This window comes from Syngnathus floridae, chromosome 1 (genome assembly GCF_059516105.1).
Source record: "Syngnathus floridae isolate MCC-2025c chromosome 1, RoL_Sflo_1.0, whole genome shotgun sequence".
Taxonomy (NCBI): domain Eukaryota; kingdom Metazoa; phylum Chordata; class Actinopteri; order Syngnathiformes; family Syngnathidae; genus Syngnathus; species Syngnathus floridae.
The window spans coordinates 9,999,070-10,012,632 of record NC_142413.1 but is presented as its reverse complement, the minus strand read 5'-3'; the positions used below and the strand labels follow the sequence as shown (position 1 = coordinate 10,012,632).

The following is a 13,563-nucleotide window of genomic DNA, read 5'->3' as shown; positions in this document are numbered from 1 at the left end:
AAAGTTTATCAATTAATTTTTATGTTGCGACAAGGATTTTCGTAAAATGTTTACTTTAAATATAAAAATGTAACGTGTCGTTTGTTACAACGCTCATGTCATATAATTTATTATTATTTCTTTTACCAATGAAGATGAGCGAGAGAGAGAGACTAAATGTCCCTTCTGGTTCTGTTCACAAATTATAAACAGTATAATAATGTTGAAAACTAGAAATATATTAATTCCTGCGTTTTCATAACAGTGACAGTAGAGTAAAAAGTAAAAATTGTGCATGCAATGAAAACGTTTTGCAGTAGTACTCAACATAAGCCGCATGGTGTAGCTAAAGATCCACCGACTGTTCTTCCTAGTCAATTCTACCCAACAACAGAAGCCAACTCAGAAAATCCACGTGTTGTGGGGTAGAAAGTGCAGGTTATTTCAATTTAAATGTGAAAATACTCGCACTTATTTTTTCGTTTACTAATCCAATGATTGGAATTTTAAATTTACTTCCATATTGGTTCCTCATTCTGGCATTTACCCCAATTACCAGTTTTAAAAGCTACAAAATAGCTACATTACATTGTTAAAAGCCATAACCCTATCCTCAAAATGTTGCTAATCAACATAATCTGCAGGAGAATCGTTTCCAATTTAGTTGCAAGTTGATTTTCCACCTTATTAAACACCTTATCTGCTTAGAAGGAGTCGTCCTCCGTGTTATTTGTAAGCACGGTTTTATTGGCACAAGTTAATGGTAAAGCATACATACCAGACATCAGATATGACACAGAACACCTCTGCTATATAATGTACAAACGGTGTCTAATAATACTAGCCTCAAACATATTCAGAAATGTATGTGTTTTGCTTCCTCACAAAAAAAATAAAAATAAAAATGCACAAGTAAATAAGCAGTCATGTGAAGACATGCACCTTTTGTCTTCTTGGGAAAAGTTCAACCGAGAAGCCTCCTTTCATATGGAGAGCCTGCAAAATGGCCAAATTGGAGCCTTAGCAGCGAGATATTATTGCTGCGGTTGTCTGCAGTATCCTGCGATCTGTCGGGTTTCTACCCTCATTTGATGTTGGTGAGAAAAAAAAGCCTGCTCTTTGTATTCAGTGTACACGGGGGCTACTGGTTCACAAAGTTAGCAAAAATGTAGCCCATTTCAACACAAAGATACTGCAATATTTCAACATCAGAGCTACAACAGATAAACTGACAATTATCCCCTTTTGGTGTTTAGAAGAACCACGCAAGGGTGGGATATTGCCACGAGATTCCACTCCTGGACCACAGAGATGTCATAACAGAGCTGCCTTTCCCTTTTACACATAACCCGGCAACGATGGCACATGTTCATGTGTGTTGTGGATTTCTTAACATGCTGTTATGGAGCCGATTTTACCTGCAATAATGTAAACTTGCCATTTCATTATGTCATTCTTCCGCTTTTACAGAATAAAGACAAAAAAAGGAGGTATAATTCAGCTTTTAACAGGCCGTATGAAAGAGGATACTGGGTTTTAAGCTGTGCTTTATTGTATCCTCTTTCACACAGAGATCCTGCAAAATATCATAACAGCAGAACCGATTAGGTTGATTGATGGAACCCAGCAAAAACTGGAAGTTGTGGTATCCCGTTTGTGTTAGACTGGTGTGACGTAAAAAAAAACTTGACAATTGTTTTTAACACAGTGAACCAGAGAAGTGGGCATTAGGTGTTAAACTTTCCAACACTGTCCCTCAATACAGACTTCCTATACATGTGCGTTTTCACGTCTGTGTTACGGCTCTGTTGGTATATCGTAAAGATGGAAAAATTGTTGTCCGCAAGTGATAATTGCTTTTAACACATCCATGTGGGAGAAGTGAGAGTCGGACATTCTGGCGTGGTGGAATTCCCCTACACACAGCCAGCGACACGTCTGTGACGGTTCTGATACTATGGTTGACGGGGGTGGGGGGTGGGGTGAATCCTAATTTATGCAGGCATAGTAAATCGCGCCGAGACCAAATTGAAGAAGTCTTGTGAACACAATGAAAGGGACAGCGTGGCATTTCTGCAGGATGGCTTTGCTTTGATATGCACCTGCGGCCGTGTTGTATTTTTGCTTTGGTTGTGCACTAGCTAAAACAGCTTGGTGGAGGGTAGGATTGGGGGCATTTCGACCCATCCTGGAATAGTTTGGAACCTCCCATAGAAAACAAAACAGCTGCTGTTTCCCAACTGCTTTCAAAATAGACTTCTATTTACACTTACAAACCTTGCCAAACTGATAGAGGACAATAAGATTGTTGCATTTTTTTTTAATATAAAGCACGTATATGAAATTAACAAAAATAATCAAATCAAATAAACCCTATAAAATCATGCAGTTTGGAAGTATTAAAGGGAGAAAAGCCCATTTTTTAAAGACAAATCCACAGAGTGGGAGACCCAATCCAACTGCTTTGCATGGAAATGGCGGCAACCATTGTGTGTATGGGGGTGGGGCTACCCCAGCTGACTTTGGGCGAAAGGTGGGGTACACCCTGGACTGGTTTCCGTCCAATTACAGGACACATATAGACAATCATTCACACCTATGCTCAATTTAGAGTGTTCAATCAACCTAACATGCATGTTTTTGAGATGGCAAGATTTGAATCCAAGCCTCAAAAATGCTAGGCGGATGTATCACGTGCTCTGCTGCTTAAACAAAGGGACTGTTCTTTCCTGCTAATTTGAAACAGAAAAAAAGCAAGAGTGACTGCAGTGGCTTCAAACAATGTCAGCTGGTGCTTTTAAAAACAACAAAACTTTCTTCCAGTTCCACTTTGTGATATCATGTGACGCTAGTCCACCAATCACAGCGGAGATAGTCCACCAAACGCTTTTCCAAGTCCACACCTTGCTATTTTTTTTACATTTACATACATTTTTTAAAATGTCCTGGCAGGGTGGCTATTGCTGCTGTCAATGTTCTGCATGTGTCACTTCTACTGCGAGGCCTGCGGCGCTGCATTCTCCGCTTTGCCGTCGGGGCCGCCGTTGGACGCTTTGCCGCTCCATGGCCCGTTGTTGGTCAGTGCCGGCGAGCCGGTGAAGTCGTCGTCGTCGTCCAGGCCGTTGGTGGCGTCGTACTGCGTGTTCTCCAGACGCGTGATCAGGCGCTCGTCCTCGTCGCCAAACTCACCGCCCATCAGCGTGGGCTCGCCCACCACCATCACGTCCTAGAGATGATGCAAAGAAGCGGGATTGAGCTTGTTCCATCTTGTGTGTGTCCTATTTCCATAATTTAAACCAGTGATTCCCAACAATTGAGCCAGTTATCAGAGATGTAAGGTAAAAACTCCAGATTTTGTGTTTATCTAGTTCTATCTCTGAGTTTGTTTAAAAATAAAGGTGACCTTTTCACTTTTTGTGTACTTTCTGCGACACCCTGAGATCCCATACGATAGTGCTAAATTCCACACTAATTGGTGTCAAGAAAGTAAGCTGAAGTGATACATCTGGACCAGGGATGGGCAACTGGCAGCCCGCGCCCACACTAGGGGTGGCACTCAATTAAAAGAAAAAAGTTTTCAGCTGAGCAGTTTAAAGCTGTAATAACAGTGTTCACCACTAGATGACAGACATAGTCCAATATTGTACTTCTGCATCAGACGAGAAGAGAGTTGCTGTTAAATGTAAAACCTATCAAGAGAAACAGAAGCAATTAAGATTGACTAGAAGTTTTGATGGGAGAGCAAGCCATGCAGAGATTCAACTATTGCATGCAAGCAATTTAAAAGACCATTGTCTAAAATATATTTATTTCAATCAAAAGGATATTCAGATGCTGAAAACCCTACCGAACAGCGGCTCCACTACTGTAACCTGGGGGGGGGCGGCACCACTAAATAGAGCGCATGCTTCAGTAGTCATGTGTGTCAACGCCGCCTGGCTCATTGCACTACACATACACATACACGTGCACAACACAACACAACACAAACATGTACACAACCGAAGATATGCCTGCCGATGCAATCTTTTCATAACAACAGAAACAAAATACAGGTAAAAGAGCACCGGAATGCATATTTACACACACTTTATTTATCAAGAACCATTTCCAGTACCGCTTAATCTCATGAGGGTCACGGGTGAGCTGTAAAATATCCCAGCTGATTTTATAGTACATGCACATGCATGAGTTTGGAATGTAGGAGGAAGTTGGAGTACTCTGAAGGAGAACATAAGAACGCCACAAAGGGCAAAGTGTGGAGCTGAGATTCAAACCCTGTACCTAAGTACCATGAGGCCAAAGTGACAACCACTTGTCCACTATGCTTGCTCATCCAACCCCCCTAAAAAAAGATCCCCCGACAGAAACCGTTTTTCCACCCAGCTATGCCTTAATCGGGCTAATTAATTTAGGTGAGCTTTTCAACTAAATGACAATATCCACACTGATTTGTCCATTTGCATAGCTAATTAAGTCATTAGCTCAAAAACACGCTGATTGCCAACAAGCGCGCCGCGTTCGCCATCTGTTCCCATGAGGAGGCCCGTCAACCTTCCTCTGGACCCCCCACCCGCCCACTGCCAAAAACTCCTCTGATGATAACAGCTGGTGGCGAGTGCGAGACTTGGCGGTGTGTTAATTGCGTGCTAATTACCGCTGCCTACTTGACTACTCATCTCGTTAAGAGTTAGCCTTGGTGCTAGTCGAGGCAGAGCGCCCGAGATTTTGAATGGGCCCACACTATTTGTAACTACTGGCTCATTAGCGTATTTTTTTTATTGCAATTACCTTTAATTTTGCAAAGCTTTCAAAGGAAGAAACGTGATGATAACCACAGAATAGGAAATAGACTAAAAAGTGTCATGTGTCTGAGCATTGTGGCTAGAGTTGCATTCGACTCCCAGATCCCAGAGTGTGTGTGAGTGTGTGGGGGGGTATAAAATAAGCTCTCTTAAAGTCAAGAAAATGTTTTTCACTCATGGAAACAGCTCTTTCCATGTACCCTACATTGTGTGTCTGTGGCACAGGGGCACATCACCACCGCTGCCACATCGTCAAATTCACCAAGCAATCAAGACGCTTATCAGGCGCTAACTGTTTTAGCTAACATTAATCTGTGCTTCCCCCAAAAATCAATGCAGCTCTGCTCCCTGCTATTAAGTCACGTGTGGGAAAAACTTGTTTAAAATGTGTCCTCTACAAATACTAACCATTCAATGATGATGTGGGAATGGATTTACTCAATGTAGTCCATTTTCCTTGCATTACAGGAGGAACCGAGGCCTGTCTCTAATAATTAACGACCCTTATAAAAATGTTGCATATTGCCTATATTAATAGTTCAAATGGAAAATATCCCACAAACTAAGATCTGTAATTAAGTGAACCTTATTTCAAAATCAACTTTACTTTTACCTTACAGCAAGCACTCAATGAGTCATTGTTGCAGTGTTCACAAATGGAGTAGCACATGTAGACAGATAATATAGCAATACTCACAGGCATATATTATTTAGTGGCCAAAGTACGACTAATATTGCTGCGGCGAAATGAGGAGCAGATACTCCTGCCTCCACCTACATTTTATCCATATGTCTGTTTTGTATTGCCCCAATTTTTTTGACTGGAATGTATGACAGCATTTCTATTAATTTCAAACAGGAAAGATGATTTGAGAACAAACTAAACTCAAGGCACCACTGTAAATTTCTGACTATATTTTAGTACTCCCTACATTATTATAAACACGCCACTAGAGATCACTGTTGTACACTGTAGGCACCCTTTCTTCAACACACGCACACACACACACACACACACACACACACACACACACACACACACACACACACACACACACACACACACACACACACACACACACACACACACACACACACGCACGCACGCACGCACGCGCACGCACGCACACACACACACACACACACACACACACACACACGCACGCACGCACGCACGCACGCACGCACGCACGCACGCACGCACGCACACACACACACGTTCTCTACTCTAGCGATTGCGCAGCACCCCCCCTATTCCCCCATTACTCCCCTCCACCCCCACCAACAGAACCCCTCACCCTCCTCCCCTGGCGAGGGTCCACCGCTTGTTGTCATTGGGCTCACGTAGGCTCGCGCTCAGACGCACGCGTGCACGCACACATATACACGCACACACCAAAAAGCCCAACAACTTCTCAGACAAAGACACCAGGCGTGCAACATATGTATCCAGCGTGTTAGCATTGGCGGTGCCAATGCCTGCGTGCGTGCGTGCGTGCATGTGTGTGTGTGTGCATGTGTGTGTGTCTGTACGTGTGTGTGGGTGGGTAGGACTGTGGTGGGGTATGTGAGGCAGTAGATGGGATGGGGGTGTGGGATGGGGGAGGTTCACATAGGCAGTAATGAGAGCTGGCACCAATCCAGACTGCCTGTTTGAGAGAAAACAACTGCACGCCTAGTGTGTATGCATGTGTGAACGTGTGTGTGTGTGTGTGCATGCATGTGTGCGTGTGTGTGTGAGACGCCTGTACGAGTGGGAGAGAGCGACGAGGGCAACAAATGCGAGAAGATGACGAGACAGCAAAGCGTGGCACAGACAGACACGGCAGCAAAAGCAAACGAGGACACAGTGTGTGGGAGACAGACGGAATACGTTTAGGTTTTTTCTCTCTCCTCATACAGCAAGCGGCAAGTGAGAGAGAGAGAAAGAGAAAAAAGAAAAAAGTGAAACAAAGATTTGTTTTAGAGCTCCAACTTTGCCAAGAAAAGTTTTCTTTGTGAATTTATATTTAGTTGACTGTGAGTCAGGAACACAGAGTGCAGAACCTGTGGCCTGCTCAGTGGCGTGAAGTAGGGGGGCCGACGGGGCAGGTGAGGCCCCGAGCATCCACATACTAAGTGTCGGGTGTTGGGAATGGGAATTCACAGCAATCACCACAGTTGAAAAAATTACACTGCACAGCAAAACGTCTTCTGTCGGGCAATACACCAGACACATCAAACGGACAAATGTGTCTTGCCACATTAGACATTTTGTTTTCCTTTTTTGCCTTGACTCAACCCAATTACTCGTTGACTGGTAAAAGTGGCATTGGGGGTTACTTCTAACTTTTGAAGAATCTTTCCTAGAAATTATGAACAAACTGATGAAATGCGCCGACCACATTAGCCTGACACAACAAAACAAATTCTTTGTAATTTATTACATTATAATTTTGCATTGCACATTTTTCTAGGACAGCTATCACCTTTTAACTTTCGAGAACTTTCAACTTGCCATTTGCTGCCACCGTCAGACAAAAAACGAGGAGCAGCTAAATTTCCGAGCAAAAAAACTACACTGTCTTCGTACAATTGCGCTGGTCCAACAGTATGAAAACGAGCTTGTGGATGAGCTTTAGCAGTTAGCCTTGCTAACTGGCTATTCTGATAGAATATTAAAATATTTGTACTAACATGACCAAGTCAGAGGAGTGAAGTGAAGCTACGTCTTTGTTGCCACCTGCACCTTACATGGGTATTTTTTTCAATAAAAGTTGGGAAACACTGGCTTGCACAACTGCCAATTAACTTCTTCAACAACATTTTTGCTTGCTTTCCAATGAAAAAAAGTAAGAAGAAAGAGTCAAACCAGGATGGAATCGATGCTTACAGGTACCTGACTGGAGAGGCTGAAGTTGGTAGCCGGGCTGCGCTTCTTGCCTGTGGCGGCGCCCACGCTGCTACTGGCGCTGCTGGCTGAGTTCTTCCGTTTCCGCCGCTTGGTGGTGGTCTGTCGGGCGGGCTCAGCTTTGGCGCGACCAGCAGACACAAACAGAGGCCATGCCAGGGACATAACGCATACGGCCGGGTAAAAAGGGGACGGCGGCTGATATCATGCAGAAGCTTTATAGACAAAAATCTTCACATGCACTAATATATATATATAGCTATATGTGTGTGTATCGTAAGGAGTATAGAACGTATATTTTTGGATTCTGTTGAGACACAGGTGACATTCATGCTTGAATCTGCTTGTCCGTTATTCTGTGTCTCATCATGAGCTTTTAGGAGATTCCATCATGCATTGAGTTATGTATATTGCAGCCCTTATTTGAACATGCGGCAAGGTCAAGGCGTTCGACGGGCAGGGAGGCTTTTGTCCATCTGGGAACAAAAGATACCTTTTTTGTGATTGGTGGGGAATATTTCCGTTTTGAAGTTCTGTGGGTGTCCAGCTGAAAGCCAAAATTGTAGTGATTTTTATCGTGTAGATATTTTATTGATTCATAAAAGCATTGAAGAGAGTGTGAGGAGTGATGATCTAAATTCATTCAACTTGTCAAACTAAGAAAGGAAAAAAAAGATGCGTCATGCACATCTGCATCATGTATCTTTGAATTAAAACTAACTTTGACTGTTTTTGTTGCTTTCGTATGGATAACAGTTAACTTTTTTTTTTTTAACACAGGTAGTTTCGAAGGTCTGAATTGTTATTTCAAACATTGCCTTCACAGTTACCGGTAGGTTATTTTTTTGATGATGACTTCCATGATTTCCTCCGGGAACAATGGTGACCTTACAGCTTCCTTGTACTGTACTTGACTTCTTTTTTTTCTTATCCGCATCTTTCCTCTTTGCATGGCTGACATTGACAGATGCGTGTGCTGCTCGGCAAACTATTGTCACAGATTTGTGGTATCCGACGGCTTTTTCCTGCGCCACTGACGCAGGGCAATCACTTCCTGTTTCCCCCCCGGAAAAAAAAAAAATCCCAAAAAATAAAAGACTTATCAGGGAGCGCAAATGCTGCGGATGCTTCCTTCCTGGCGCGAGAAACATGGAAAAGAATGGCAGGAAAGAAAAGGGGGGAGCAGCAATGTGGAAGCTGGAGGTGGACGTCTTCATTTTTAAAATATATATATTTTTTGGTTATGGGATTGTATTTTGTAACATTTTAAATCATACCTTTTAATGATAAAAATATAATTAAAAAAGTACTACTACTACGACTTCTAGTACTACGACTACTACTACTACTACTACTACTACTACTAATAATAACAGTAATAACGGCGGAACACTGGTTAGCACGTCCGCCTCACAGTTCAGAGGATCCGGGTTTGATTCCACCTCTGGCCTTCCCTGTGTGGAGTTTGCATGTTCTCCGTGCACTCTGGTTTCTTCCCACATCCCAAAAACATGCTTGGTAGGCTAATTGAGCATTCCTAATTGCCCCTAGGTGTGAGTGCGAGTGTGGATGGTTGTTTGTCTCTCTCTGTATGCCCTGCGATTGTCTGGCAACCAGTTCAGGGTGTCCCCCGCCTACTGCCCGATGACTGCTGGGATAAGCTCCAGCACGCCTGCGACCCCCGTGGGGACAAATGGTACATATAATGGATGGATGGATAATAACAACAACAAGACAGCGATTTATTTTAACATAAAATACCAGCAAATATTTTACTAACTTTTGTATCACCAATTATCAACTGAAATCATTATTTAAAAATACTGGATCCTACTCTGGATAATACCGTCCACATCACCCCAAAATAAATCTACATCGAGATGGCGGTAACTCAGAGCCTTCAACTAAAATTGACTTGACAATGTAAGTAGTATTAGTGGAATAATATTATCTTGTCTTGTGCATTCCCAAGATCGTTGAATGGTGAATTTAAGACTCAAGCTAATTCATTTTGAAGAAGTAATTTTCTTGATGTTTATCCTCATGTGGGCTGTGTGTGTGTGTGTGTGTATTCCATTGAGAGCACAAAGTGTGGCTTACCTGGTGGCGCCACCATTCTCTGCCACTTTTGGAACAGGCATGTCTTGAGACAGTCGCGTGGGCTGAGGTTGTACGTCTTGTGTCGGGACATGAGCTCCTGCATGGGCTCCAGGATGACACACAACTAAAAGAAAGACCCAAAAATGCTCATAAATGAAAAAAGAACATGCAAATGAGCCACGTGAAGCGCTGCCCCCATTAAAAGAAATCCATAAAAAGGCAGGCTTTGCTGCTCTGCTCGCTTGATGTGTTAATTGCCCCATAAATCAGACTTTTATGCGCGTTTATGAAAGAGTTGGAGGAAAGGAGTTTATTGTCATGTGCACCGGAGCAACTCGGAGTCTGTTAAAACACACAAATAAATGGTGCAAGACTATTTCTTATTTTAATTTTAATATGTGCAACATTTGTTAAGCTATTTACACCTTCAGATTTCATTATTTATCGTTTAAAAAACTGATTTTTTCCCAGCTGTATCAAATAAACAAAAATAAAAACAATATCCATCCATCTATCCATCCGTCAGTCCGTCCAACAACTCATTAATCCTTCAGTTAGCTATGAATATAACTTAAATATCATTAACTTAACATATTTAGTTTTGTTAGCTATAATGTCAAAACAGCATTGGCTCTCATTCTGCACCCCATGTCTATTTTCAGAATGAATAGAAGGAAGCACGGCTACATGCAAAACATGCTGATGTATTCCCAAAGAGAAAGCGACAAAGGGAAGGTGTCAGGACATTTTCCCCGTCTATCGTATGAGGAAAGGGTGTATTGTATGGCCTACCGAACTAAGATAACAGAAGGGAAGCTAATGTTCATGTGGCATGGTGGATAAAATGGTCTACACAGCAATAAGAGCCAACCAAACGGCTTATATTTGGGGAAATTTTTGGTCTACTTTTGGCCAAATTGTGCAATTGTTACGGTTCTCCCATTCACAAAAGATCAGCCCCTGAAATCACTTGGCAACATGAATTTTGTAGATATGTCTATCATAAGCAGACCTACAAAAAAGTCTCAAGACACTTGGGGGGGGCTGTCATTTTGGCTTGAAGTAGACATCTTTCCAGGTGTCCTTTATTGACAAACTTGTGCTTGGGATTTTTTTAAAAACAATTTTAATAACCAGTTGTTCTTGACAACAAAGCGATCTTGTTTAATTACTACCAAATTTGAATCAAATACACTTGACAGATGTCTAACCCTAAATTCCTAAATAATTAAAGGTTTGCGTTTATTCTTCAAAAGCAGCCGTAATTGGACAAAAAACAGTTGTGTTGCAAATGCTTTTGTGCAATGCCAATTATTGTGACAGAAAAAAAAGTATGCAGCGGCGTATAACCACCTTGCACCCACTCCACCCTCCCCAATTCCTCCATTCCCCAGCCCCCTTTGTGTCTCCCTCAATTGGGTTATTATAAGCAGCCGAGGTGCCCTTACCGCCTCTCCCGACCCCTCACCAACACCCCCCTCCACCCTTCCCGAATTGCGTTCTGCCATTTCGCAATTACGCGTCTCAACAGGGAGCGTTCATTAATGTTATGGTAATTTTCTGTATCCAATTAATTCCTCCGCCTCGCGCTCACTCGCTTTCTCGCCATTTGGAAAAATACGAGCATGTCAGTCAACAGCGGAGTTAAAAAAAAAAAACACACACACACATACAACCTTCCTGTTTGTGGTTATCATATAGCTTAGACACGCTACATAAACAGGCATAAGTTAAGAAGATTGTCTTGTTTTTCCACAAGAACCAGCATAAACTTGATCTAAAGAAGAGAGGAATTATATTCCTTTTACATCAGCAAGTGCACGTTAATATTATGCCCAATAAAGATTTTGGAATATTATAAAAGAACATTCCATTTTATGCTCTGCTGCAATATTTTTCATATAATCCGAATAATACATCCTTGTTCTTGGATCAACTGAATGCTCTTCCTCTAGACGGCGCAAGGTATAATTAACAACATTCATTATACAATTATTGAGGACATTATTATTTGGTGGTGCTCTCTGAGATTTTTTCCCCCATTTGAAATATGTGTCTAGGCTCAGTGACATTGTACACATATACAATATACACAAAATACATTCACCCCCCCCCCTCCCACGCTTACCCTGAGGTAGTTGAGGGTGAAGTTGGTCAAACCCATGCGCGTGATGTTTTTAGACAGTTGCTCCAGCACCTGAGGGTCTTGTGCCTGCAGTGGAAAAAACATGCAGACAGACTTTAAAGGCCACAAACAACCTAATACAACACAAAACAATACTCACTAAAATAATCTAAACACAAAGCAATTATCCGCTACCAATTAGGCTTATTGGCATTCATACGCATTTGAGGGACTGAAGTAAAAAATGTAACAAAAAAGCACACAACACAAGTGTTGTCATTTAATGCCAAGTAGATCTTTTTTTATTGTAACACTAATCAAGCCATATAATCAATATCGTTATTACGTCCTAATCTTGATTTTGTTGACTGATTCCCTACTTATGACTGCCACCTACAGGACTGGAATGCCACTGATGCTTTTGATGTAAAAAAATATTTTGACTTAAAAATTGTTCAATTGTTTGCCTTACAGTGGTGTATTCACGCACTACATTTGTTCTTTGTGCATTTGCATTTTTCACACTGAGCAAAGCCGCTAACACTTAGGTGATGATTTATTTGACTTTACGGCTACTGTGCATTCCCACGCCACTAAACAGTCATCACTTAACAGCTTTAGATACTCTCACAGAACATAACGTACATTGTAAAATGTGATTATAGCCATCATTTTCTTATTCTGAACCATAAGTAGATGCTGCACTGGGTAACTTGGGGTGTATAATCAAGAGTATTAAAAAAGTTACTCTTCTGGCTAATCATTCATAACCTTGCATCACATAAATAAATGCAATTTAGTAATCTATAAAGCTGAAAAAAAAAAAACGTTGACAGCACTGTGGGTCATGTGTCATATGATTAATGTGATGGCTTCTCTTGCCAAAAGCAGAATGACTAGAAAAAAAATCCTAGAGTCAAAAAAGGTCCACGTCTCTCGAGTTTTAGACTATTTTAGACTGATTTCCCAGCGTGCGCTGTGTTTGTGTGTGTGTGTGTGTGTCTTTGCCTTCATTAGGAGGCGCAGCCATCAAAAAGAGTGAACACTGCAACAAACACACAAGCATGCAAACACAAAAACCAAAATGCACCTCTTCAGAAATTAGTGGAGTAACACCCAGGGGGGCTAATTTATCAGTGAGGTAAAACTCATATAAAGATTTAGCCAAAAGAAACACACACTCGACACACACACACGCACGCACGCGCACACACACACGCACACACACACGCACACACACACCAACATGTCGGCCTAAAGTATTAGGACAAGTGATACCTTTATTTGGACAAAAGTAAAATTGGTGCCTTTGCCTTGAACTGACTGGAAATGCCATTATCCCGTTTGTACTCCTTCATTCGCAGAGGTGGTGAAAAGACATTATATTATCTAATTATTACTGCAAAAGTCAATCAAGGATGATATATTCTGAATAGATTCTATAGTAGCAGCCCTAATTGGGACACATGCCACCTGCAGTAAATTTAATACGTACAACATACCGGCAAAAGAATATTTGGACACATGCCACCTACTCGTGGTGAAATATAAATTACAGGCATTGGCACTGGGACACATGCCGCCAACATGAAGAGGAATGCAACATGTGGCAAAAGTAATGGAACACCAAAGGTATTGGGACACGTGCCACCGAAAATATTAGG

The 13,563-nt window shown here is 41.9% G+C and overlaps 1 protein-coding gene across 7 annotated transcripts in view; it reads right to left on the bottom strand.

The window, feature by feature from the left end:
* Window positions 1-705: 705 nt before the first annotated feature.
* Window positions 706-13,563, bottom strand: part of ldb2a (LIM domain binding 2a) — a 45,706-nt gene continuing 32,848 nt past the window's right edge. Inside the window, exons 5-9 of one of the 7 annotated variants that reach the window (XM_088381436.1) lie at window positions 11,903-11,986; window positions 9,775-9,898; window positions 8,168-8,221; window positions 7,663-7,793; window positions 706-3,205 (exon numbers count right to left, since the gene is read on the bottom strand). In XM_088381436.1, coding sequence (XP_088237562.1) covers window positions 2,972-3,205; window positions 7,663-7,793; window positions 8,168-8,221; window positions 9,775-9,898; window positions 11,903-11,986 — 627 coding nt within the window. In that variant the 3' untranslated portion in view covers window positions 706-2,971. Of the gene's footprint in view, window positions 3,206-7,656; window positions 7,807-8,167; window positions 8,222-9,774; window positions 9,899-11,902; window positions 11,987-13,563 lie in introns of all 7 variants that reach the window. The other 6 variants (XM_088381419.1, XM_088381427.1, XM_088381410.1 and 3 more) reach the window with 6 other exon arrangements.